This window comes from Hemibagrus wyckioides, linkage group LG28 (assembly GCF_019097595.1).
Source record: "Hemibagrus wyckioides isolate EC202008001 linkage group LG28, SWU_Hwy_1.0, whole genome shotgun sequence".
NCBI lineage: Eukaryota > Metazoa > Chordata > Actinopteri > Siluriformes > Bagridae > Hemibagrus > Hemibagrus wyckioides.
This window is the reverse complement of record NC_080737.1, coordinates 20,297,024-20,324,523: the sequence shown is the minus strand read 5'-3', so window position 1 is coordinate 20,324,523 and position 27,500 is coordinate 20,297,024. Positions and strand designations below refer to the sequence as shown.

Sequence of the window (27,500 nt, the reverse complement as noted above, 5' to 3'; positions counted from 1 at the left end):
ACTGAGGCCCTGAAAACCTAAACAACAGAACAAACACACAATAAACACCACTGCTGATTGGCTGAGAGCAGTGCAAAATAGTGCCTGTGTGTGTGTGTGTGTGTGTGTGAGTGTGTGTGTGTGTGTGAGTGTGTGTGTGTGTGTGTGAGTGTGTGTGTGTGTCTGTGTGTGTGAGTGTGTGTGTGTGTGAGTGTGTGTGTGTGAGTGTGTGTGTGTGTGTGTGAGTGTGTGTGTGAGTGTGTGTGTGTGTGTGAGTGTGTGTGTGTGTGAGTGTGTGAGTGTGTGTGTGAGTGTGTGTGTGTGAGTGTGTGTGAGTGTGTGTGTGTGTGTGTGTGAGTGTGTGTGTGAGTGTGTGTGTGAGTGTGTGTGTGTGTGTGTGAGTGTGTGTGAGTGTGTGTGTGTGTGTGTGAGTGTGTGTGTGTGTGTGTGTGAGTGTGTGTGTGTGTGTGAGTGTGTGTGAGTGTGTGTGTGTGTGAGTGTGTGTGTGTGAGTGTGTGTGTGTGAGTGTGTGTGTGTGTGTGTGTGTGTGTGAGTGTGAGTGTGTGTGTGAGTGTGTGTGTGTGTGTGTGTGTGAGTGTGTGTGAGTGTGTGTGTGTGAGTGTGTGTGTGTGTGTGTGAGTGTGTGTGTGTGAGTGTGTGTGTGAGTGTGTGTGAGTGTGTGTGTGTGTGTGTGTGTGAGTGTGTGTGTGTGTGTGTGTGAGTGTGTGTGTGTGTGTGTGTGTGTGTGTGAGTGTGTGTGTGTGTGAGTGTGTGTGTGTGAGTGTGTGTGTGAGTGTGTGTGTGTGTGTGTGAGTGTGTGTGAGTGTGTGTGTGTGTGTGTGTGAGTGTGTGTGTGTGTGTGTGTGTGTGTGTGTGTGAGTGTGTGTGTGTGTGTGTGTGTGTGTGTGTGTGTGAGTGTGTGTGTGTGTGTGTGACCTGATTCTGACTTTACACTGAAGACTCGGGTCTCTGAGCAGATTCGCTTCTCGAGGACTGAACTGTCGAAGAACTGCAGGAGTCAAACAGTCTTCCTGCACAAACACACACACACACACACACAGGCACCATGTTGTGATGTCCATGTAGTGAAGAGTGAGTGTAATAAAGTGTAATAAAGTGTTATAAAGCCTTACAGCTGAGCGCATGATGTTCACGAGCAGCTTAAACACCTTCCTGTTCTGATGAGATCTCCAACACACCTGAATCCTCCGAGCACAAATCTCATACCTGTCCTCCTCACACCTGTCCTCCTCACACCTGTCCTCCTCACACCTGCACAACATCCACACAGTGTTTTCAGTCTGGCTCACGCCCCAGACTTCCTTCATGTTCAGTGAAGCTCAGAGCAGCAGTGTGCTCGGCTCCTTCACCTTCACAGATTTCTCTTTCATTCATACTGTACATCTGATCCATTTTAAATTCTTTGTTTTCACTGAAGAGTAGTGCTAAAACATTTCTGGGGGGGTTGGGGGGGGACAAACTTCATATGAAACAGTCAGTAATGCAGGAGTGTAACAGCTGTATATCAGGTGATTGTGTATCATTACTGCTCAGAAAAATACTGAAAATGTTACTGTTAAAGCAATTAATCATGCAATAAATCCACTATGAATCAGTGAATTTGAGTTCAGTGTGGGTTAATTATCAGTAATGAAGTAGTGTAGGTAAACATTAAACACACACACACACACACACACACACACACTGGAAAGTTGCCTAATCACATACCTCCTTTCTTTCTGGCTTCTCAATTTCTCAATAAGCTTCTGGTTAAAGTGACCAGTGACCAGTCTCTTTTCCACTGACCGCATGGACAATGAATTCAATAAGAAGTGCTGGAAAAGCGGAAAAGAGTGGAAGCTCCGCCCCCATCACGTGACTTCTGCTGAATTTGTAAATTGGGTCATCTGCTCCTTGATTTTTTCATTTCTTCATCTGAACTCCTTGTGAAAGGGAATTTTGTAAAGATATTCTTTCATCTCTATAGATATTTGGCTTGCTTCCACATTAATCAGAACCGGTCCGTTAACTGATCAGGGGCGTGAACATCGATACTCAGAAGCTTCAAATTTGGAATCGATATTTTCTAAAAAGTATTGATATTTTAACTATATTAATAATTTCTGCATAACTAAATATATGACGTTACACACGGTTCGGTCTGGTGCTATTCAGCTACATACTCAACACACACACACACACACACACACACACACACATTTATTTACTTTAAATAAAAGATAATATGACAAAGTGGAATAGTACGACTAAATGATTTTATTTCGTTATAAAAATATATAATTATTTTTAAGGTGTTAAAGTAGGATTCTTCTCAACAGCGCCACCTACTGACCGGCCGCCATTGCTTGTTTTATTTATTTCTTTTCTCCGCTTTGTTCGAGAGAACTGAGTTGTTATTGATTTGCGCACTGTTTCATGAAGATTAAGTCTTTTATATTTACATTTTTTTTCTTCTTAATATTTCACTTTTGCCCATTTTATTACAATAAAAATGATTTTATTTAGTAAGTGATGTCTTCATTAAGTTGCTTTACTTTCACTAAAGAGTGAAAGAACAGAATCACAATGACATTAACGCACATTAACTCACCCATAATCCATCATCTGTTAGAGTTAATCAGTTTTCTGGGTATTTACTCGTTCACCTGGTTAAGGTAAAGCGCTGGGAGACGTCCATAACCCCGCCTCCGGAACTGGCTCGTGCGCGTCTCTGTTGCTAGGATACGTTCCATATATGAAAAAAACAACCAGTTCATGTTTTCTGATTTACTTTAATTTTTGTGTTTAAATCCTGATTAAAATAACTTCAGCAAAGCAGTAATGTAAAAAAGAGGTGAAAAGATAGGAGAAAAAAGAGTAAAAAAAAAGAGTATACGGAGAAATAAAGAAATTTAATTGTCTAAAAAATAGCTGAAAGATTTGGATCGTATTTCATGAGCTTTTCTATTTGCTTATTTTGCTTTTTTTAAAGACTCATCTTGTGGTTAGTTCTGGCAATCTTCAACTATTTTGAACAGCTGTCTCGTGAACTGTAAACTTCTCTGAACTCGGTGCAGTTCCTGGTTTGACCGCCAGATGGAGACCGAGGCGCTCGTGCGCTCACACAGTCACAGCGGAACTGCAGCGAGGAAGCGTGAGTACATGTACAAGGTGAGGAGTGTAAACTTTTAGACAGTGAAGGTTTCAGCTGCTGTATGTTTTTATTGCGTTATTAAATCTCTCTCTGTATTAAACACTCGTGTTTTTAGAGCCGCTGAATTCTGTTTGGTTTTAGCTTCATGGAGCGTTTAATAAATCTGTAAAGGAGGAAGGGTAAATTTCTTCTTCGTGGGTTTTTTGAAAGCTGACTCGAGTCGAAGGAGGTTTAAGCTGTTTTGAGGAAGAGCTTTGCTTTCACTTTAGTTTTAGAATAAAATTTATTTAACTCCAATTAAATCTTAACTTTCTGAGTGATGTGTGTAATTCCGGTGTCTTTATAGAAGCAGCTCGTGACGCGTTTGTCTCACACCTCGGTGAAATCTGATATTAAAAGTGGAGAATTTTCCGATTGAGGTTCCTGTTTTAATGAAAAACTTGAGTATTTAATGTGACGGGATATTTAAGGCAAATAATTAAAGATTTAAACACACACACTCCTCTATTTTACTTATCCAAATTCAAACCGTTTGACACAATTTATATTCGTTGCAGTTCTATCGTTTGTCCACCAGATGGCGCTCATACTGCTTCATACTTTAGCGATTGCGCTCTTATTTAAAGTTACTATAATACCTGGTGTGTAAAATGCAGAATAACTTTATTAAAAAGTTGTAATAAAGCTCTGAAGGTCATTAATGTGTAAGATAAAATGAAAAATAAAATGCTCTGAAATAATATAAGGGAAATGAACAAGTTTAACACAGTGTTTACATTTTTCTTTCTATTTACAAAATTTTTTAACATTAATATTCCATTGATAATGATCAAAAAAGTATTTTTTCCTCCTCTGTTCTCTGTGTGTGTGTGTGTGTGTGTGTGTGTGTGTGGCAGTTTGGGGGCGCTGCAGGATTCTCCGCCGTTCTGGCAGCCATGACGTCTTCATCAGTTCCGGAAAAACCCAGAGAGGAAATCAGTATAGACGAGGTAAAAAAACTCCTGATCAACTAATCAGTGCTGCAGGATATGCAGGTTCTTATGTGTGTGTGTGTGTGTGTGTGTGTGTGTGTGTGTGTGTAGCTCTCTCTGTACACAACCCCTCAGCAGAAATTCCACTATGTTGAGCCAGAGAAAGGAAGGATGGAGGAGAACATGACCACACTCAGGAAAATGACTGAGCCTTACGTTACATGGTGTCAGGTACACACACACACACACACACACTCCGTCTAGCCACCCAAACAGTGGTGTGTGTGTGTGTATCATCTGTATCAATTCACCATTTTATCTCTGAAACTCTCTGTCATGCTCTCTCTCATCAGCTGTGCACGGCTTCACCTGCAGCTTTGTGCTAATTCTACCAGAGTTTATCTTACACACCCACACACCCACACCCACACACAAACTATAACTATACCCTGTCTACATGCAAAAGATCAGAGAAAGAGATGTTGTGTTGTTTTGGTTCTCAGTGACAGAAAAAGGTCACATCTCCATCACTACAATGTGTTTACATTAAATTTTGTGTGTGAGTGTGTGTGAGTGTGTGTGTGTGTGAGTGTGTGTGTGTGTGATACACCCTGTGGTTGTGAGGTGTTTGACTTGGACAGTGTTGTCTGACTCACAGATCACTCGATCCAATCTAAAAACATAAACTAATCTAATGATAGAAATAAAATCTCATTTAAAACTGAGGAAGAAGCGCAGGGTCAGACATGATACAGGAGCAGGGAGGGTCAGGGGCCTTGCTCAGGGGCCCAGTGCTGACAGCGTGGAAATGCTGGAGCTTAAACCCTGATGTTCAGATCAGAAACCCAGAGCTTTAACCACTCAAACCACCACTGTCCACCTCACTCAAACAGACAAACAAACAAACAAACTGTAATCTCATAAACAAATCTATTCTCTCATTTCATAATAAAAGAATATTGTTGATTAATAAATCTGTCTAATGCAGAAAGGCAATAAAATCTGATTTGGGATAAAGGTCTGTATATACAAGCAATCTCTTTTAATTTCTCTGTCTAATCTCTACAACCGTCCTCTATCTGTCCTACAACAACTTTATACTGAAACCGTCACAATAGTGAGAAATATTAATAAACACCGGTCAGCCACTCTGACCACTGACCGGTGAAGTGAATAAGACTGAGTATGTATGACCCCTGTTAGTGGGTGGGATATATTAGGCAGCAAGTGAACATTTTATCCTCAAAGTTGATGTTAGAAGCAGGAAAAATGGACAAGTGTAAGGATTTGAGTGAGTTTGACCAAAAGGACCAAATTGTGATGCTAGACCACTGGATCAGAACATCTCCAAAACTGCAGCTCTTGTGGGGTGTTCCCGGTCTGCAGTGGTCAGTGTCTATCTAAAAGTGGTCCAAGGAAGGAACAGTGGTGAACCGGAGACAGGGTCATGGTCAGAATACAGAGTGAAGCACAGTTTGTTGTCGCAGACTGGTCACGGTGTCCATGCTGACCCCTGTGCCTCGCCAAAAGCGCCAACACTGGACATGTGAGCATCAGAACTGGACCACGGAGCAATGGAAGAAGGTGGCCTGGTCTGATGAATCACGTTTTCTTTTACGTCACGTGGATGGCCGGGTGCGTGTGCGTCCAGTACAGGGCTTTAATCTCCTCGTTACTGAACTGCTGACTGATGGATTTACATTTACATGGAGTTCATGATGAAACTGTGTACTCTCTGATTGGACTGGTCTCTGTTTAGTACTGCTCTCTGTTCAGTACTGGTCTGTGTTCAGTACTGCTCTCTGTTCAGTACTGCTCTCTGTTCAGTACTGCTCTCTGTTCAGTACTGGTCTGTGTTCAGTACTGCTTTCTGTTCAGTACTGGTCTGTGTTCAGTACTGGTCTGTGTTCAGTACTGCTCTCTGTTCAGTACTGGTCTGTGTTCAGTACTGCTCTCTGTTCAGTACTGGTCTGTGTTCAGTACTGGTCTGTGTTCAGTACTGGTCTGTGTTCAGTACTGCTTTCTGTTCAATACTGGTCTGTGTTCAGTACTGGTCTGTGTTCAGTACTGCTTTCTGTTCAGTACTGGTCTGTGTTCAGTACTGCTTTCTGTTCAGTACTGCTTTCTGTTCAGTACTGGTCTGTGTTCAGTACTGGTCTGTGTTCAGTACTGCTCTCTGTTCAGTACTGGTCTGTGTTCAGTACTGCTTTCTGTTCAGTACTGGTCTGTGTTCAATACTGCTCTCTGTTCAGTACTGCTCTCTGTTCAGTACTGCTCTCTGTTCAGTACTGGTCTGTGTTCAGTACTGCTCTCTGTTCAGTACTGGTCTGTGTTCAGTACTGCTCTCTGTTCAATACTGCTCTCTGTTCAGTACTGCTCTCTGTTCAGTACTGGTCTGTGTTCAGTACTGCTCTCTGTTCAATACTGCTCTCTGTTCAATACTGCTCTCTGTTCAGTACTGCTCTCTGTTCAGTACTGGTCTGTGTTCAGTACTGCTTTCTGTTCAGTACTGGTCTGTGTTCAGTACTGCTCTCTGTTCAGTACTGGTCTGTGTTGAGTACTGCTCTCTGTTCAGTACTGCTCTCTGTTCAATACTGGTCTGTGTTCAGTACTGCTTTCTGTTCAGTACTGGTCTGTGTTCAGTACTGCTCTCTGTTCAATACTGGTCTGTGTTCAGTACTGCTTTCTGTTCAGTACTGGTCTGTGTTCAGTACTGCTCTCTGTTCAGTACTGGTCTGTGTTCAGTACTGGTCTGTGTTCAGTACTGGTCTGTGTTCAGTACTGCTCTCTGTTCAGTACTGCTTTCTGTTCAATACTGGTCTGTGTTCAGTACTGGTCTGTGTTCAGTACTGGTCTGTGTTCAGTACTGCTTTCTGTTCAGTACTGGTCTGTGTTCAGTACTGCTTTCTGTTCAGTACTGGTCTGTGTTCAGTACTGGTCTGTGTTCAATACTGCTCTCTGTTCAGTACTGGTCTGTGTTCAGTACTGCTTTCTGTTCAGTACTGGTCTGTGTTCAATACTGCTCTCTGTTCAGTACTGCTCTCTGTTCAGTACTGCTCTCTGTTCAGTACTGGTCTGTGTTCAGTACTGCTCTCTGTTCAGTACTGGTCTGTGTTCAGTACTGCTCTCTGTTCAATACTGCTCTCTGTTCAGTACTGCTCTCTGTTCAGTACTGGTCTGTGTTCAGTACTGCTTTCTGTTCAGTACTGGTCTGTGTTCAGTACTGCTCTCTGTTCAGTACTGGTCTGTGTTCAGTACTGCTCTCTGTTCAGTACTGGTCTCTGTTCAGTACTGCTCTCTGTTCAGTACTGGTCTGTGTTCAGTACTGGTCTCTGTTCAGTACTGGTCTCTGTTCAGTACTGGTCTGTGTTCAGTACTGCTCTCTGTTCAGTACTGGTCTGTGTTCAGTACTGGTCTGTGTTCAGTACTGCTTTCTGTTCAGTACTGGTCTGTGTTCAGTACTGCTCTCTGTTCAGTACTGCTCTCTGTTCAGTACTGGTCTCTGTTCAGTACTGCTCTCTGTTCAGTACTGGTCTCTGTTCAATACTGCTCTCTGTTCAGTACTGGTCTCTGTTCAATACTGCTCTCTGTTCAGTACTGGTCTCTGTTCAATACTGCTCTCTGTTCAGTACTGGTCTGTGTTCAGTACTGGTCTCTGTTCAGTACTGCTCTCTGTTCAGTACTGGTCTGTGTTCAGTACTGCTCTCTGTTCAGTACTGCTCTCTGTTCAGTACTGGTCTGTGTTCAGTACTGCTCTCTGTTCAGTACTGGTCTGTGTTCAGTACTGCTCTCTGTTCAGTACTGGTCTGTGTTCAGTACTGCTCTCTGTTCAGTACTGCTCTCTGTTCAGTACTGGTCTGTGTTCAGTACTGATCTGTGTTCAGTACTGCTCTCTGTTCAGTACTGGTCTGTGTTCAGTACTGCTTTCTGTTCAGTACTGGTCTCTGTTCAGTACTGGTCTGTGTTCAATACTGCTCTCTGTTCAGTACTGGTCTGTGTTCAGTACTGCTCTCTGTTCAATACTGCTCTCTGTTCAGTACTGCTCTCTGTTCAGTACTGCTCTCTGTTCAATACTGGTCTGTGTTCAGTACTGCTCTCTGTTCAATACTGGTCTGTGTTCAGTACTGGTCTGTGTTCAGTACTGCTCTCTGTTCAGTACTGCTCTCTGTTCAGTACTGGTCTGTGTTCAGTACTGCTCTCTGTTCAGTACTGGTCTGTGTTCAGTACTGCTCTCTGTTCAGTACTGGTCTGTGTTCAGTACTGGTCTCTGTTCAGTACTGCTCTCTGTTCAGTACTGCTCTCTGTTCAGTACTGCTCTCTGTTCAGTACTGGTCTGTGTTCAGTACTGATCTGTGTTCAGTACTGCTCTCTGTTCAGTACTGGTCTGTGTTCAGTACTGCTTTCTGTTCAGTACTGGTCTCTGTTCAGTACTGGTCTGTGTTCAATACTGCTCTCTGTTCAGTACTGGTCTGTGTTCAGTACTGCTCTCTGTTCAATACTGCTCTCTGTTCAGTACTGCTCTCTGTTCAGTACTGCTCTCTGTTCAATACTGCTCTCTGTTCAGTACTGCTCTCTGTTCAATACTGGTCTGTGTTCAGTACTGCTCTCTGTTCAATACTGGTCTGTGTTCAGTACTGCTTTCTGTTCAGTACTGGTCTGTGTTCAGTACTGCTCTCTGTTCAGTACTGGTCTGTGTTCAGTACTGCTCTCTGTTCAATACTGCTCTCTGTTCAGTACTGCTCTCTGTTCAGTACTGGTCTGTGTTCAGTACTGCTTTCTGTTCAGTACTGGTCTGTGTTCAGTACTGCTCTCTGTTCAGTACTGGTCTGTGTTGAGTACTGCTCTCTGTTCAGTACTGCTCTCTGTTCAATACTGGTCTGTGTTCAGTACTGCTTTCTGTTCAGTACTGGTCTGTGTTCAGTACTGCTCTCTGTTCAATACTGGTCTGTGTTCAGTACTGCTTTCTGTTCAGTACTGGTCTGTGTTCAGTACTGCTTTCTGTTCAGTACTGCTCTCTGTTCAGTACTGGTCTCTGTTCAGTACTGGTCTCTGTTCAGTACTGGTCTGTGTTCAGTACTGCTCTCTGTTCAGTACTGGTCTGTGTTCAGTACTGGTCTGTGTTCAGTACTGGTCTGTGTTCAGTACTGGTCTCTGTTCAATACTGCTCTCTGTTCAATACTGCTCTCTGTTCAGTACTGGTCTCTGTTCAATACTGCTCTCTGTTCAGTACTGGTCTGTGTTCAGTACTGCTCTCTGTTCAGTACTGGTCTGTGTTCAGTACTGCTCTCTGTTCAGTACTGGTCTGTGTTCAGTACTGCTCTCTGTTCAGTACTGGTCTCTGTTCAGTACTGCTCTCTGTTCAGTACTGGTCTCTGTTCAGTACTGCTCTCTGTTCAGTACTGGTCTGTGTTCAGTACTGCTCTCTGTTCAGTACTTCAGTAGTTCAGGAGTCTGATCTGTTAATCTGATCTTCATCATGCTGAGGTTCAGTGATTAGAGAATAATTCTCTTTTGTTTAATCTTTATGTGTGATGGAACTCTGACGGGTGATGACCGCATCTCAGATCAACACTAATTCTGCTAAAGAGACAGTTCAGGTACACACACACACACACACACTTTCTCTCTCTCTCTCTCTCTCTCTCTCTCTGTCTCTCTCTCTCTCTCATATACACACACACACACACACACACACTCTCTCTCTCTCTCTGTAATACATTTGCATATTAAATCTCTCTCTCAGCTGAATGGCTCATGCTCGGTTGAGCCACGCCCACCGTCTCTCCTCTACAGCATGTCCTAAATACACTTATTATATTTTATAGGGAACACTTTCACCTGAGAAGATACTAAACTCATAAAGCAGTTATAACCTGTCATAAAAATCAGATCATTAACCTCAGAGTCATAAAGCTTCTGCACCGGGGCAAAGACTTTCACTCACATCAGCCATGACCCCTTATCTTTTTCCTTTTAATATCGGTCAGAGTCTGTGGTCTAATCATAGCATCTGGCTGGATCTGGTCAGGGTTCCTCAGAGAACATCTGCTTCATTTCTGTTCTAATGAGAGCTCCAGATTGTGTTTAGAACAGAACCAAAGTGTTTATGCTTTCAGTTCACACACACACACACACACACACACACACACAGAGACTAAGAGAGTAATCTCCTGTTGTTTTCTGTGTGAACTGTAGGGAGCCTACGGAGTGGTGAAGCCCAAAGTGGACAGAACAGTTCAGTTTGGCCAAGGTCTCTCTCTCTCACTCACACACACACACACACACACACGGCTTTGTCTGTCTAATAAGCGGGTCATGTTGTTTCTCTCTCAGACAGTTACGAGTATCTGAGAAATCCTCCTAAGGAGTTTTATCCCAGAGCTGGAGTGATCGGATTTGCCGGAATACTCGGCCTTTTCCTGGCGAGAGGTGACATGACCACATACTCGTACACACACACACACACCTTACTCTCTTACTTTTTACTCTAAATCATTAAAGTGATTGTAGATTGATTCATTTATAAAACTACAAGCTGATGATCTGTGTGTGTGCGTGCGTATGTATGTGTGTGTGTGAATCCAGGCTCCAGGATGAAGAGGTTGATTTACCCAACAGGTTTGATGGCTGTTGGTGCTTCTATGTACTACCCTCAAGAAGCAGCCACTATTGCCAAGGTGTGTGTGAGAGAGAGAGAGAGAGTGTGTGTGTGTGTGTGTGTCTGTGTGTGAGAAAGAGTGTGTGTGTGAGAGAGAGAGAGCAAGAGAGAGAGTGTGTGTGTGTGAGAGAGAGAGTGTGTGTGTGTGTTAGAGAGAGAGAGACTGTGTGTTTGTGTGTGTGTGTGTGTATGTGTGTGTTTATTATCCCTCGCTCCACCTGACTGCAGGGGAAACTGACAGGAGGATCTGGAACTTTCTGTCTGTCAGAGTCACATAAACAGAATAATAAACCTGTGCACTGCTGAGGCTGAGGCTGAGGCTGAGGCTGAGGCTGGGCAGTGTGGCTGAGGGGTGCCAATATTTTAGCACCAGCATCAGTACAGAGTGCAGTCTTTGTGAGCTGAGAAAAAGCTACAGAAAGGTAGAGGAGAATGTTTTGTCAGCAGTGAGTGAGGAACACACTCAGGTCTCTGCTTACACTCCAGGAGGAACCTGATAAGATCCGAGGAGATCTGGTGTTACTGTGTGACAAGATGATGTTTATTCAGCACTTTTCATCTCACTTCCTGTTCTCATGCTGCTCGACTTCCATCTGCTGACTGACACACACTGATTTATCACTACACATCACACACACACTGATTTATCACTACACATCACACACACACTCTGATTTATCACTACACATCACACACACACTCTGATTTATCACTACACATCACACTCTGATTTATCACTACACATCACACACACACTCTGCGTGAAGTGAGCAGGGGAAGGGAGGAGACCTGCGTTTGGGACACAGCCCAAAACTCTCAGCTCATGGTTTCTAAAAGTGCTGATTTAATGATTAGAGAAAAATGATCAGTGAAAAATTCATGATTTGTGTGTGTGTGTGTGTGTGTGTGTGTGAACAGAGTACAGGAGATGCAGTGTATGACTTCACACTTCAGGCTTATGTCACCATTGAGAAGCTCGTCACAGGAAAGTCTGCAGTGAAGCATGAAGACAAAGTGAGTGGTGTGTGTGTTTACATTTTACCTCTTGCACCATGACCTTTGACCTTTGTGTAATTCCACCACAGGTGATGAAGGCAGAGAAGAAACCCACTAATGGAGAGACGAAAGAATAGTTACAGGAAATGGCATCATAACAGAGCTTCCACTTTTGCACTAGCCACACCCCTTCACCATCTATCACAGCAGAAGAGGCGGGGTCTGTCAAAGCACTTTTAGCCTTGACATTGTGGGTGGAGCCTGCTGAAATGGTATTTTAATGTATATTTGTGTATAAATGCAAATAAAAACACTTGAGAGAGAGAGATGACCATGGCCTTCATCTCTGGACTGTTCATTAATATTCATTACTTACATCACCGCTTTATCTCATCCCACATAAAAACCTCTGTTACATGGAAACATCTGGACCAGATGATCCACTGTGGTGACCACGAACAGGGAACAGCTGAAAAAACAACAACAACATGGTTTTATCTGTAATTTAGTTACTGCATCAGTTAACATGAAGAAACCTTATACACATAATTAATAATCATTTAATAAACAATTATAAATATTAATTAACATAGTCGTTAAACTAATTAACCAGTTCATTTATATTCAGCAATAAAAAACTGTGTGTGTGTGAGAGAGAGAGAGAGAGAGAGAGAGAGAGAGAGAGACGAGGTGTGTTTGTGTTAATTGTGGAAAATAGACACCTGAGTTCATTGCAAAACACCCGTGTGTGTGTGTGTGAGTGTTTTGGGAGGCAGGGGGCATCTTTCCAGGGCAGTGTTTGGGGCAGGGTGTTTAGGGAAACTCTTCTCAGTAGTGTTTATTATGAACAGAGACAGTATTTATGAAGAGGTGTGTGTTCTGAGATCTTCAGCGTTCACACCTGAGGGTCAGACAGATGGACATGTCTCGGAGAGAAGATCTGTCACATCCATTTATAAACCCCAGACGCAGAGGAGGAGCTGAAACATCTCACTCTACAAACAGATCATCAGGAGTGTAAACCTTTATACTAATGAGAATAAAGAACACATGAGGCTCTGAAACTCACTAAACCTTCTTGAAGCCTTTCCAGCACACACACACACACACACACACCTCCCAGTGCAGCTCGCCTTATCATCATCCTGTTGTAATGCTTTCAACTGGAATGTGATGTAATTAATAAGTTTATTATCACTAATGAGGTTCTAAAGGTTTTTCAGAGTGAACATTGATCTCCACTCTGAACCTGATCATGAGCTCTAGAATCTGTAGCTGAGGAACTTCTTCACACCGGAGTGTCAGAAGAATCAGAGTATTTTTCTTTGTGCCACAATAAGCAGAAGAATTCACTTTTTCACCACAGAGATCCATCCACATGAAGGTCAAGTTACTGTGGACAACCCGGGTTCTGGGACCGGAAGGTTCTCGCATGGCCTCGGGTCTCTCTGCCTCACACAGCACATGGAGGACGATGTGCAGAAGGTGGAGCTCTGGAGGGTTTAGAAGGTTGTGGTTTGATGTAGAACAGAGCACGTCTCTATCAGAGCAGGAGAACAGATCATTATTCTACCTTTTATTTCTCTGTACATGTAAAGACACAGAAACGGTTCTGAATCTTTATTATTAATGGATTTTAATCATTTAATCTTTAATCAGACAGGTTTTTAAGTGTTTTTTCTGACACTCATCTTCATTACTGATCTTTTCCACATGAATCTGCTCTGATGTAGATATGCTCTGATAGAGTTCTTCTGAGGAGATCCTCACCATCTGAGTCTTTCATCTGATCCCAAGATTCAGTTTCCACCACCAAGATCCTTCCCCATGATACGAACATTTATTCTGGTCAGTTTTGTGTGACACCAGTACAACCAGTTAAATCTCTATTTCATGACACAATACAGAAGAAGCTTTTTGGATCATGTGTAAATATTTTATTGTAAGAAACTCTGATGTGTGAAGCTCTGACTGAAGCAGAAGAGCCACAACATCAGACTGATGAAGGTGAGGAGCGTGACATCATTCAGAGTTATCATGCAGCTTCATGTTTATTTCTCGTCTCGTCTATTTGATCATCTTGATCAGGTTCTGCTTGTCGATCTCGAACAGCCTCCATCCCTCCTCCAGAGAGAGATCACTGGCACCGCGGCGTTTATAGAACTCGATGGATGGTTTGTTCCACTCGGCGACGATGAACTGCAAACTGCTGCAGCGACACTTTACTGCCATCTGGGAGAGAAACGAACAGGTCAGTTATAGCAGGATGACCATCTGGAGCTTCATTAAGACCATGCAGTGAACAGATAATGGATGTTTACAGCCTCCAGTTTAGCGTTTTTTATTAATGATACAAATTAAATGTGAACTTTTCAGACTTATTTTGCTTTAAAGTGTTTGATACATAGTGCAGGTGTTAGAGCTGAGGTGTTCCACTCACTTCACTGAGCTGCTTCAGGATCTCAGAGCCGATGCCGTAACCTGAAACACCACAAGACATGTTTATCTTTAAACAAATAGAAGGATGTAGATCACGTACACTGACGTGAGACCGACTTGTGTGTTTTCTGTAATGTTTTTGTGATGCTTCTTTCACGTTTACAGAAAGGAGTCTCCAGTTTGAATGTAGATGATCAGCTAAGAATTATAATCTTCCTACCTCTGAACTCCCCCATGACGTAAAAGTCCTCCAGGTAGAGCAGCTTCCCAATCCAGGGGTCGTAGGTGAAGTAGTACATGGCGAAACCGACCACCGTGTGACCTGAACACCAGAGAAACAACTCAGCTTCAGTACGGAGAATGAGTGTGTGTGAGTGTGAGAGAGAGAGAGAGAGAGAGAGAGAAAGAAAGAAAGATAATGAGTCTATGGAGTGAATGGCTGAATCCCTGAGCCCCCATCTTTAAGACATATGGTGAACTACAGAGTCTCCAGAGTAACCCCACACGGAGAGTGAGGGTCTTAGTCCCCAAACAGCTCCTGGATTGTATTTAGTCAGTATTTAAAAAGGAGTGTAGGGAGCCGTTTGGGACACAACCTTGAAGAATGATGTAAACATTTATTTAGGCTGTTTTATAATCTTTGTGTTGCACTTTTATATGAGTTGTGTGTACTGTTTGTTCTCTGTAAAGATTGTTGTTGTGTAAATTGTTCTCGGTGAAGGTTGAGTGTTACAGTAACTTGCCCTGGGCACTTTCTTTGTCCTTGGGCACTTCAGCGATGATGCAGTGGTAGCACGGATGTTCTCCGAAACCGTCCTCCAGCAGCTCTAGAACACAAACAAGAACCTGAGATGACTAATCCCCCGCAGTTTCTACATCATCATACAGTCTAGAGCAAGGACAGGTGTGATGTGCTATAAACAATGTGCCACATACCCCCACAGGTAGGTAGGTAGGTAGGTGTGTGTGTGTGTGTGTGTGTGTGTGGACAGACTATACAACCGGGGTTGATGTGTAGAGTTAGAGTTAATGTACACACACACACACCTCTATTGTCACTAACAATATACACATTTGCTATAGATTAGAAGGTCACGTGTCACACCCAGTCTGTACATTACAGCGTGGCGCAGATTCATATTGTCCAATCAGAACGCTTTGTGAGGATTAACCGCTAGCCAATCAGAGCAGGAGGCGGGACATGCGGTTATTTACAGGAAACGGTTTGTACCTTTTTCGGTCAGAACGACCTGCTCTTCCATTTTCTCAAACTTCGCAAGTTCCTGAAATGATCATGAGAAGAGAAATGACATTAGAGAAGACGAAGAAGGAATAAATCGGCAAATAAAAACAACAACAACAACAACAAAAAACAAACAAACAGGCAGACATTTAATCTGTGTGAATTATTATTCTTATTAGATAGCTAGACAGCTATAGATAGATAGATAGATAGATAGATAGATAGATAGATAGATAGATAGATAGATAGATAGATAGATAGATAGATTTTTTACCTTTATGAGACGGAGAATGTCTGAGACATCCTTGGGTTCAGCTTTCCGTAATATAAAGTTGGCCATTTTCTCCTTTTGCTCTTTTTCCCTTTTCTCACTTGTCCTCTGTATGCGAAGAAAAGCAAGATTCGTTTCTTCATTCGGTCCTAAGGGCAGACCCCCTGCACACACTTAGTCCCCGTGTTTAAGGGATTACATGGAACCTGCAGTCGCTGTGAAAGCGCTCTGGTGGGCTTCAGCCTCCTGACCTCTATTAATATCCCGCCATGACGTCATCCAGAGAGACAGACAGGAGGGGAAGAGAGAGAGACAGAGAGATTCAGTTATTTCCACATGACTCAGTAGTTCAGTCTCAAATGTGTGATTTTTAGACACGCAGTTCACCACAAAGCCAGCAGAAGTTATTGTGTTGGTGCACTATGTAGGGCCCCTAGCTGTGGAGGATGTGGTGGATTGGGCTCGAGCCCATGAGTCACCGTCTCAGCTCTGGCCAGTTCCCTCCGGTTGAAGAACAACTGAAAACCACGTAACAGATGGACGTTTCCGGAAATTGAGGTTTAAAAATATAAAATACAAACTGCTGTTTACATGTTAGCTCTAGATTTAAAAAGTAAATATATAGTTGAACCCTATAATGTTAAGATTGACGTCAGAACTGCCTGTATTTAATAATAATAATAGAAATACAAATAAAATAATAATAACTATTCCAGTCAGGACCCTGTGGGGGTTCTTTGTTAGTTTTCTCCACAGAAAGGCTTCAGGTTTTACATGGAGAACCTGTAAAGATCCAGAGCAAGTTTTTTTTCTAGCTCTGTTATTAGTAAGGGGTGATGTTCATTTCATTAAAACTGAGCTGTAATTTAGTGTGTAAGGAACAAGACACACTGGCTCGTCCCTGAGGCTTTTATTGCTCTAACCCACAGCAACTCAACAACAACCTCCTGCTTCATCAGGCAGTAACGCCGTCTATGCTCGTGTTCTGAGACTCTGAGGATCATCACGCTCTCTAAACACTGATAATCACTCTAGTGTTTGAAGACTCTGGCTTTCAGAAGAGCAGCATCATTTTTGTGTGAGTCTCCTACAGATCACACGTCCTAGTTGAGCTTCGACGTCATCACTGTACAGATCCCGTGGCCCTGGTGGACTCCAGCTGCGGGTTTGTGCTGGTACGAGAAATATCCTGCTGATGAAGCGACTCACTGACAGAGAGCTTTACACACTACATTTAATTTGTCCTTCAGGCCTCAGGACACACACACACACACACACACAGTAAGACAGTACAGATTAAAGGATGAATTTAGAAAAACATTTATTGGTGTTTGATTGGGGTTATTCTTCTACATTCAGGTTCATGGGTTTAAACCTTAGCAGTGTAGCTGAAGGTCAATGTCCTGTTATTAAGTGAAGCTCCGCCCCCCAGTCTCACACCGGAACAGGTTTCTGTCCTGTATTTTAATGTGTAAATCTCACCCTGAGACCTGACCAGTGTTCCAGTCCCTGATGATGAAACTGCCTTCACCGTGCTTCCCAGCTCCTTTACGAGCTCTTAATTCTTCCTGAAGTTTGTTTATCTAACAAACTAACAGATACAGATACTAACAGAATCTAACAGATTCTGGGCTCTTCCAGGAGCAGGGGTGTTCACATGGAGAGCAGGTGCCATATAAAGTTTTATCTAATGTTTCTTCAGCAGCATCGAGTTGTTTTTAAGCAGTAAAGTCAACTTTCCACCACTGAAGAAGAATCAGAATTTGTTAACTGATCATTAGTTACAACTTGATCTTCAGTGAGCATCCTCACATCTACATTCCCCCATAAACACTGACACAGCTTCAGATTTAAAGCTAAACTGTTTTTAAATCCTTCAGTTTTCTGTAGTCAAATATATCAAATGAATTACAGATAAAGAAGTGCAAATGAAACGCTGAGTATTTGATGACTTTAATGACTTTTATGGTAATGGTTTCCACTGGGATTTTCTTGGACACCATTTTGAAGCTAATTTCCGGTGGGGATGACTTCTGGTTTTCACTCCCAGCATGTCGAGGGTTAATTCTGTGCCTCTTTTCACCTGTGGACAGAGGTAGGAACCTGTACTGCGCATGACTGTACTCCAGGTGGCGCATGTGTTCCCCGTATGTGCGCGTGAAGAGCAGACAGGAGCGCGCGCTTGCCGAACCCGTGCTCTGTGAATCTGACATGCGCAGTTAGACAGATGGAGTTTTGAGTTTGTTAGAGAAAAATAAAGATTAAGGCTAGGACTAAGATGTTCTCTTAATTCTGTTGAATGCTTGTGAATGAATTAAAGGAAATAAATGAAATGAGGCGTTTAAAGTAAGCTCATAAACTGACCTTATACTGACCTTTACTGTATATAAATTAGCTGCAGGAGAAAAGATCCTCAAAACTCTGCTGCATATCTGACCATCACCTGAGAGCAGAAACCTTTGTGTGTGTGTGTGTGTGTGTGAGTGTGTGTGTGTGTTCAAAGTATTTTGAGATAAGGACCGCGTTTATATCTTGTTTTGATTATTCTAGATCATCATCATCATCATCTCTGTTTGTGGTGTGAGTGTGTGTGTGTTTATGTTAATTATTCTGGCTGTGTTCCTCAGAGGAATGTGTGTTTGTGTGAAACTGTTGTAGGTCTCATGTCTCCTGAATGAGCTGGAAGGTTGACAGTGGAGCAGGATGAACATCACTCTGTGTGTGAAGTGTTTCTCTGCGGCTGTGACTAACTACAAGCTGCAGGAATAACACCTGTGATGCTTGACACACACACACACATTGTATGTTATTTCAGGGAAGTGTGTTTATCTGATTTTATTTCTTCTTCCATGTTCAAAAACTGAAATCTGTGCCAGTGGGTGAACTTACCTCTAACTCTAATCTCTACACTAACGTTCAGTATAGGCGTGTGTGTGTGTGTGTGTGTGTGTGTGTGTGTATCTGCAGTACACCTCTAACCTTTCTGCTATAGAGTCTCTCAGTGTGAGGATCAGCGCTAGGTGGCAGCTCGTGATTGTTCAGTTTAAAATTGTATTTTGTTTAAAACCTCAGTCACCGGACACCATACCGAACAATGAGAGTTACTGTACTGCAGCAAAACGATTTTTATAAGCTTTAAAAAGTGTTTTTCTACAGAGATAAACACATAATTGATTAATGAGATGATTTCTGATGTTTGTGTTTTTTTCCGCATGTTGAGTGATGTTACTGCAGTTTCCCACTCTAACGTTTTTTGTGCGTGTTTTTAAAGAAAAAAACATGTTCATGATGTGTCCATTGAGTAAACCATTGAGTAAACCAGTGGACACATGAAAACCACTCAGTCACACCTCCTGAATGGAGAATTAAAGCTTCCTTCTGGACACTGTCCAGATCTTTGAGGGATTAGACGGTTCTGAGTTCTGACAGAGCTGCTTCTGTCTGGATGTTTATCAGAAGAAACCATCTCTGCTGCAGGCTTCCACATACCCCAGAGATCCAGTGAAGGAGTGAAATCAGACATCACAACACCTCTCACCCAATCTGAATCTGAAATGTGTGTTTATTACATCATCTGTGACATCATAATGTGAATTATATAAAAAGTACAAAAAACAATATTAATACAAGACACACTCTTAGAATAGATGTAGAGCATCATCTTCATCCTCTTCATCATCATCATTACACTGTAGATTTAATTCCGTAAACACTGAAGCTGAATTTTCTGTCTTTCATTGTGTGAGTCAAATGAATATAAAACGTCTTCTCTTCCCCGTGTCACTCCTCAGACATCATCTTGATCAGGTTCTGCTTGTCGATCTTGAACAGCCTCCAGCCCTCCTCCAGCGAGAGATCACTGGCGCCGCGACGCTTATAAAACTCAATGGATGGTTTGTTCCACTCAGCGACGATGAAGTGCAAACTACTGCAGCGACACTTTACTGCCATCTGGAAGAGAAACAATGGAGGTGAATGAAGGAGGTGAATGAAGGAGGTTAATGAAGGAGGTTAATGAAGGAGGTTAATGATGGAGGTGAATGATGGAGGTTAATGATGGAGGTTAATGAAGGAGGTGAATGAAGGAGGTTAATGAAGGAGGTTAATGATGGAGGTGAATGATGGAGGTGAATGAAGGAGGTAATTGATGGAGGTGAATGATGGAGGTGAATGATGGAGGTGAATGATGGAGGTTAATGATGGAGGTGAATGAAGGAGGTGAATGAAGGAGGTTAATGATGGAGGTGAATGAAGGAGGTGAATGATGGAGGTGAATGAAGGAGGTAATTGATGGAGGTGAATGATGGAGGTGAATGATGGAGGTGAATGATGGAGGTTAATGATGGAGGTGAATGATAGAGGTTAATGATGGAGGTGAATGATGGAGGTGAATGATGGAGGTTAATGATGGAGGTGAATGATGGAGGTGAATGAAGGAGGTTAATGATGGAGGTTAATGATGGAGGTTAATGATGGAGGTTAATGATGGAGGTTAATGATGGAGGTGAATGATGGAGGTTAATGATGGAGGTGAATGATGGAGGTTAATGAAGGAGGTAATTGATGGAGGTGAATGATGGAGGTTAATGATGGAGGTGAATGATGGAGGTTAATGATGGAGGTGAATGATGGAGGTTAATGATGGAGGTGAATGATGGAGGTTAATGAAGGAGGTAATTGATGGAGGTGAATGATGGAGGTTAATGATGGAGGTGAATGATGGAGGTTAATGAAGGAGGTGAATGATGGAGGTGAATGATGGAGGTTAATGATGGAGGTGAATGATGGAGGTTAATGAAGGAGGTAATTGATGGAGGTGAATGATGGAGGTGAATGATGGAGGTGAATGATGGAGGTTAATGAAGGAGGTGAATGATGGAGGTGAATGAAGGAGGTGAATGATGGAGGTTAATGATGGAGGTGAATGATGGAGGTTAATGAAGGAGGTAATTGATGGAGGTGAATGATGGAGGTTAATGATGGAGGTTAATGAAGGAGGTGAATGATGGAGGTGAATGAAGGAGGTTAATGATGGAGGTTAATGAAGGAGGTTAATGATGGAGGTGAATGATGGAGGTTAATGATGGAGGTAATTGATGGAGGTGAATGAAGGAGGTAATTGATGGAGGTTAATGAAGGAGGTTAATGATGGAGGTTAATGATGGAGGTGAATGATAGAGGTTAATGATGGAGGTGAATGATGGAGGTTAATGAAGGAGGTTAATGATGGAGGTGAATGATGGAGGTTAATGATGGAGGTGAATGATAGAGGTTAATGAAGGAGGTGAATGATGGAGGTGAATGAAGGAGGTGAATGAAGGAGGTGAATGATGGAGGTTAATGAAGGAGGTGAATGAAGGAGGTGAATGATGGAGGTTAATGAAGGAGGTTAATGATGGAGGTGAATGATGGAGGTTAATGAAGGAGGTTAATGATGGAGGTGAATGATGGAGGTGAATGATGGAGGTGAATGATGGAGGTTAATGATGGAGGTGAATGATGGAGGTTAATGATGGAGGTGAATGATGGAGGTGAATGAAGGAGGTTAATGATGGAGGTTAATGAAGGAGGTAATTGATGGAGGTTAATGAAGGAGGTGAATGATGGAGGTGAATGATGGAGGTGAATGAAGGAGGTTAATGATGGAGGTGAATGATGGAGGTGAATGATGGAGGTGAATGATGGAGGTTAATGATGGAGGTGAATGATGGAGGTCTTAACCCTCAGCTAGTGTGCAGTTCAGCTAGTTAAGCTATCTGAGGCGGTTGTTGCTGCAGCAGTGGATTGAGATGCTGCTCATTTCATTTTTAAGCCTCTCTCATCATGAGAAATATTAGATACCTCCAGCTTTATTTAACATTTCTGTACGAATTAAACACTGAGCTGAGTTTAAACTGGACCACAGACCATCTGCTCTGAGCAGAACCTCTGAGGTCCACCAGAGCGGCTTCAGCACTCAGAAGAGAGAACACAGACTTTTATAGATCTGATGAAAGATTAACTTCATCAATAATTCACTCTAATCTCTGTCTCTAATCCAGCAATCCAGACCTTTATCTTATCAGTTAACCTTTAGACAGACGAAGCTGTAAACAGTTAGAACATTAACTCCAGCCTGGAGACAGATCAGCGCCGAGCTGCAGATACTCACACGGCTCAGGTACTTCAGGATTTCTGATCCGATTCCAAATCCTGTGGAGAAAAACACAGAGATCTTCTTCAATACATTAACAGGATGGACACACAACCAGCGCAAAACAACCACCACGTCACCACCAACTCTCTCACACACTCACAGCAGGTCATCATGAACACACTCCCACTGCACAAATCAACAAACCAGGAGGAAAAAACATCATCAGAGACCAAGGACCCGGTTTCCTCTCCCGGTTTACTGGACATTAACGACTACTGTCCAGAGCCGAGCGGAAAAATCTCTCTTTAAAAACTATTAATATAAATATACAAGTTAAAAATCTAAAAAATTCTATCTATTATTAAAATCTCAAATCTATTATCTAATTGAATAAAGTTTTAATTATCTACTCATTTTTAATTAAAAATCACAAAAGAACCAAATCAAAAATATAATTAATCAAAAAAAAATATTCAATTAATTTCTATAGACAGATTTCAAGCTTCAGGGTTTCTTGTTTTATTGGCAGATTATTTTGCTTCTTTCAATAAATTAAAGCTAACAATTACAATGAGCACAAATCTGCTGATAGAACATGAACATTTAAAGCTTAAAAGTAGTAAAATATTTCTAGAAATAGGTTTAATAATCTTGTCAGCTGTTCGATGATGTTTATATTCAAGATATTTTAACTTCTGAAGATTTTCCTGCAGTCTTCAACAGAACTGTTTTTATTTATCAGATGGATTCTGATCTCATGTGGTGGATCGGATCAGAGCCTTTATTTACATTTCTGGCATTTGGCAATCGAGGGTTAATTCAAACTCACAACCTTCTGATCAGTAGCCCAACACCTTAACCACTAAGCTAGCACATCCCTGTTATTGGACCGGGTCAGTCTGTGTGAGGTCAGTGTTCTGCTGAAAGCGTGTAGCAGTCTGAGGAAGGTGTGATGTTTCCAGGACACCGTGTTAAGTCGATACTGTGAGTTTAGTTGATTCACATGCTACAGAATAACACGCTAAAGAATAATACGCTAAAGAATAACACGCTAAAGAATAACACGCTACAGAATGACGTGTAGTGTAAACGTTCACTTAACACTTGCATCTTCCTCCAGGTAAAAGCTACACACAGGTGTACACAAGCTGCAGGTTCGATGCCAACACAGGACAGGTGAAGTTCAGTTTTCTCTGAGTGTGTAAAATGTAAAAGTGTGTGTCCTTTATTCCGAGGAGAGTGTTGATGACGAGGTGATGTGACGGCGGATTGTTCGGTCTAAATCACATCTAATCTTCCTACCTCTGAACTCCTTCATGACGTAAAAGTCCTCCAGGTAGAGCAGCTTCCCGATCCAGGGGTCGTAGGTGAAGTAGTACATGGCGAAACCGACCACCGTGTGGCCTGATGGGAGAAAACGTTACACTCAAACACACACACAAAACCACACAAAGTGACCTTTAACCATATTACACACGCTGTAAAGTTTTACTGATGTGTCTGTTTGTGATTTAAAGCTTTAGGAATCATCTGGGTCACTGTTAGGGATCAGGTTCTGCACCGCGCCACCCATTCATCACCCAGATCAATCAGTGACATGGTGTTAGGATGCCCTGGGGTTAGTCTCGGGGCAGATGTTGGTGTTATGTAAGGTGGTGTAAGTCACGTGTGTTTTTTTAATTCTTACCTGTGTGTTAATGTGTATGTTACACTACTGTAACTGATCTTTCAGTTACCTCCCCGCCCACGCAAGTACACCAAACACACGGTGTACAAGGCGAAGCTAGAGACTGTAACCTGAAGACATAAATTACAGAGTGGAGAGGTTTTATATTTGGATTTTACACATGAAGTAAAGACAGTGGACATGTTTACTGTGTGACAAAAACTTTCCAAAGTATGTGATATAGACATAGGCTTCATTTCTGCCCTTACACAAAGTGTAGGCTGTGTGAAAAAAACAAAAAACAAAAACACTGAACATCTTAAAGAACAATTTAAATAAAGAGAATGGAAAATGAATGTTAGTGATACAGTTACTGAAGTGTCTGTCACTGTGTCTGTTATCTGCAAAGAAACTACATTCCATCTACATATCCTGTGAATATTAGGATAATGATAATATACAGAATTCTGATTAGGGTTTAAAAAGTGCTTCATGTTTCCATAGTAACGGATCATTCCACTGAGCATGGTGTTGGGGGGGGGGCTGAGTTCAGGAGCGTGGGTGAGAAACAGGAGGTCATGTGTCCTACCTTCAGCACTCTGCTGCTCTCTCGGCACTTCAGCCACGACGCACTGATAGAAAGGATGATCCCCGAAACCATCCTCCAACAAATCTACAGAACACACAGAAACATCACAGTGACCATACACTAACAGGTTATCTGTTTAAACCGCGAGAGATAATGGGAGCGGCTGTGTCTCAAATCACACTCTATTCTAGAGCATCACTAACACTAACTGGGTTTCTGTTACAACCATCTAGACTTTCTAGATTACTAAATACTTTGGAATATGAGATCAGAGTTTTAGATTAGAGACGAAGCTCATGACAGTAATCACGACGACAGCAGGCAGGTTTTAGAGAGACGTGGAGGTCAGCAGTGTGTTGAACTGGACAGTGTACAGTTCGCTCCGGAAAACCTGATGGACAGAGATGTCCAGACTCTGACACACCGTCCAGTTAATATTACATGTAATCCTCCAAGTGTACACAAAGTACACAGATGAGTGTGTAAACAATGCCACTCACATCACTGCTGCTTCTGTGTACACACACACACATCACGTGTCTAAAACAAACCAGATTCTTCTCCTTCACCCTGAATTCCACCACACATCCAGAGCGGATCATTTCCCAAAACAATAACACACTTCCCTTTCCAGATCTGAAATATTCCTTTGGATTTCAGTCGTTCTGTTACACACTTATACACAACAACATCTTCAGATCGATCTGGAAATTATTAGAATGTGAAGTGGTCAGGGCTCGGGAGACATGTGTCCAAAACATTTGGGAATTTCTGATGTGTGACCAGTTAAAGGGTAAATCTTTGAAGGTGCCTCGGTTGAATAAACACTAATGTAAAACACAACACACATTTTCAGTGAGGTTTGTTTATTACAGACTCCACTTGCTTTCCTTCACCTACCTTTCTCAGTCAGAATGACCTGTTCCTCCATCTCCTCATACTTGGCAAGTTCCTAGAACAGGAAAAGAGTTTATAAAAGAAATGAAAGAAGGAATGTCTACATTTTATTCCTTCTGCTGTGTCAATACTATCAGTCACATGTGAATATAAAAGTGAATACTTTGAAATATTTAGATATTAAACATCACTGATGGACCTTCAAAGCTTAAGATCACACACACACACACACACACACACACATTTAGTTATAGTTAGTGATGCAGTGGCTACTCGGTACCTTTATGAGTCGCAGTATATCGGCCACGTCCTCGCGCTCGGCTTTCCGTAACACGAAATTGGCCATTTTCTCTTTTTATTCTTCTTTCCTTTGCTGAGGAGTCCTCGGTATGTGAAAATGAGCAAAATGTGTTTCTTCATCCGCTCCCCCGGGGGGCCGATTAACCCTCACCGCCGAGTCCGGACCGGTTCGGTTCTGACGGAACTGATGAGAATTGACAAACGAGTTACTGCGCGCGCATCTGCACGGGACGGAGAGTGGCGAGGCGCGCGCGCTGCATTTATGCGTTAGGGAAGTGGGAGGGGTGGTGTGTGTGTGTGTTTATACATGAAATATTGCATAATCTATTAATGTGTAAACTTTAATATCTTTATTAGACTAAGAATAATTTAGAGACTGAAACACAATGACATGTCCAGCGCTGTCCAGATTCTCCTCGACAACTGCTCTGTGAAATAAAGCACCGAAGAGAGATGAGTATATAAATATTCTGTAGAATTGCATCACCTCAGTCATATCATCATTTTATGTCTTTACTTTTATTTGGAAACTAAACACCAACTCTTTTATTTTTTAAGGTGGATTTGATTTAAAATCCACCTTAAATCGTTTTTATTTAAATACTTTATTGTGGTTCTTAGTGAAGTTGCAGTAGAAATATCAAGGTTATATTTTCCATGTTTTCCAGAATGTTCGGTGTTTTTCCTCGCCCTGTTTTGGAAATTCACAGCTCGTGCTTGTCCTGTTTCCACAGCTGAAACAGCGTCACGTGACCAGCGACCTTTAGCACGAGCTGCGTTACACAAACACGACGTTAAACACAGTCCAGCTGTATCACGTCTATATTCATCTCTTTATGGAACAACAGCAGATCATTATCATAAAGCTCACACCGTCCTGAGAGCAGACTGGGGAAAGGAATATTTGATTTAATGTCTGAGAACTTTAAAATAAATTCCTGTGTCCTGATCCTGTTCATCTTTCCTCATCCTCTATTCCTTCAGCTCCTCATCCTCTCTTTAGCTCCTCATCCTCTTCACCTTCAGCTCCTCATGCTCTTCCCCTTTAGCTCCATCTTTATGAAGTTTGTTGGTAAATAAGTGGATGTTATTGTACACTACAGCTGAGACGGTCACCTGAGGACATCTTTATATTTACACTGCTGCTGTAGATGAAACAATAAACCTGAAGAGGTCAGCGGTTCCTCCTCTGACCAGAACACTAAAGGTTACAGTTAGTTTCAGACACAAACCTACAAAAGGCCTTAAGCTAACTCAAAGACCTGAGATGACAGAAACACTTCTGTACACACACACACACACACACACATAGTCACTCACACACACACACACACACAATTCTGTTGCAGTTATTGATGTTTGAGCTGTTTATTAACAGAATAAGAGTGTTGTATGTGTGTGTGTGTGTGTGTTCAGCTTTAGCAGTGATGTTAGTGTTAATGTGAGTAGCGTATCCTTTACTCCAGAGATTCAATGCTGATTAAATGAGAAGATGAGTAAAGAGATGTTCTTGTTTTTCCTGTAATAAAGTCATGTATACACCCTACTCTAACACTGTGATATTATGTCATGTATTACCTCATTGTTTTTGAGCCTCTTTCTCCTGATTACTCTCATTATTACTGCGTCTGTTCCACACTCATGCTCTGTTTTATTCATCAGAACTCAGGATTCCTCATGCTGAAGTGACCCTCAGGTTTCAGAGTGAAGCTGCTGAATGTGTGGCTCTGCACTGACCATCAACACTGTTTCCCACTCACGTGTGCTCCTTCTTCATGTATGTATTTATTTTTACTTTAGTGAAGCTGAATATTTAAAAAATAAATGTACAGGTACAAGGAGGAAATAGAGAGAACATGAAACTGGGTTGATGATAAAATGCTTGGTTGTAGCTCCCTCTAGTGGCTAAATAACATCGTGTAACAGGTGTAACTTCAATAAAATAAAAAATAAATAATCACATTAAAATAAATCACATTAAAATAGTGCATACGCGTGGGTAAGTTATTAAACTGTTATTATATAGTAATGATATTGAGGAAATTATTTGAATAATTAGTTGCCCGAATGTCCATTTCGCATGTCAATCAAGCCTCTAAAACACAGACTCCGCCCACACGCTAATCACGCCAAAAACGCAAACAGAAAAGAGTTAATATTTAGTATGCTTAAGAATAAATAAATAAACAAACAAAATAAAG

The 27,500-nt window shown here is 42.0% G+C and overlaps 4 protein-coding genes across 8 annotated transcripts in view; 1 reads left to right on the top strand and 3 right to left on the bottom strand.

Annotated features, from left to right (window-relative positions):
* lg28hxorf58 (linkage group 28 CXorf58 homolog) overlaps window positions 1-1,810 on the bottom strand; it is a 5,167-nt gene extending 3,357 nt beyond the window's left edge. For 2 of the 3 annotated variants that reach the window (XM_058383679.1, XM_058383680.1), the window contains exons 1-4: window positions 1,708-1,810; window positions 1,113-1,251; window positions 916-1,010; window positions 1-17 (exon numbers count right to left, since the gene is read on the bottom strand). The exon at window positions 1-17 is cut by the window's left edge and continues 89 nt beyond it. In XM_058383679.1, coding sequence (XP_058239662.1) covers window positions 1-17; window positions 916-1,010; window positions 1,113-1,251; window positions 1,708-1,790 — 334 coding nt within the window. In that variant the 5' untranslated portion in view covers window positions 1,791-1,810. The remainder of the gene's footprint in view (window positions 18-915; window positions 1,011-1,112; window positions 1,252-1,707) is intronic. The other variant, XM_058383681.1, reaches the window with a different exon arrangement.
* Window positions 1,811-3,043: 1,233 nt separating this feature from the next.
* apooa (apolipoprotein O, a) lies at window positions 3,044-12,086 on the top strand. Of its 3 annotated transcripts, none has more exons than XM_058382451.1 (9): window positions 3,044-3,150; window positions 4,030-4,122; window positions 4,216-4,335; window positions 9,669-9,701; window positions 10,300-10,354; window positions 10,438-10,533; window positions 10,690-10,781; window positions 11,681-11,776; window positions 11,848-12,086. In XM_058382451.1, exons 1-9 carry the CDS (start codon window positions 3,076-3,078, stop codon window positions 11,893-11,895), a joined length of 708 nt encoding a protein of 235 aa, XP_058238434.1. In that variant the 5' UTR covers window positions 3,044-3,075; the 3' UTR covers window positions 11,896-12,086. The 3 variants fall into 3 exon arrangements, with proteins under 3 accessions (XP_058238434.1, XP_058238435.1, XP_058238436.1); XM_058382453.1 differs by having other exon boundaries at window positions 3,144-3,192; XM_058382452.1 differs by lacking the exon at window positions 9,669-9,701 and having other exon boundaries at window positions 3,045-3,150.
* A 1,586-nt stretch (window positions 12,087-13,672) lies between these two features.
* On the bottom strand, window positions 13,673-15,983 carry LOC131348744 (diamine acetyltransferase 1-like). The gene is made up of 6 exons (XM_058383919.1): window positions 15,715-15,983; window positions 15,429-15,480; window positions 14,941-15,024; window positions 14,418-14,519; window positions 14,199-14,239; window positions 13,673-13,990 (listed from the first exon to the last, which is right to left on the bottom strand). Exons 1-6 carry the CDS (start codon window positions 15,778-15,780, stop codon window positions 13,826-13,828), a joined length of 510 nt encoding a protein of 169 aa, XP_058239902.1. The 5' UTR covers window positions 15,781-15,983; the 3' UTR covers window positions 13,673-13,825.
* Window positions 15,984-19,255: 3,272 nt separating this feature from the next.
* On the bottom strand, window positions 19,256-25,555 carry LOC131348729 (diamine acetyltransferase 1-like). Its single transcript, XM_058383895.1, has 6 exons — window positions 25,280-25,555; window positions 25,003-25,054; window positions 24,103-24,186; window positions 23,150-23,251; window positions 21,863-21,903; window positions 19,256-19,662 (listed from the first exon to the last, which is right to left on the bottom strand). The coding sequence occupies exons 1-6, from the start codon at window positions 25,343-25,345 to the stop codon at window positions 19,492-19,494; spliced, it is 516 nt and encodes a 171-aa protein (XP_058239878.1). The 5' UTR covers window positions 25,346-25,555; the 3' UTR covers window positions 19,256-19,491.
* Window positions 25,556-27,500: the final 1,945 nt, after the last annotated feature.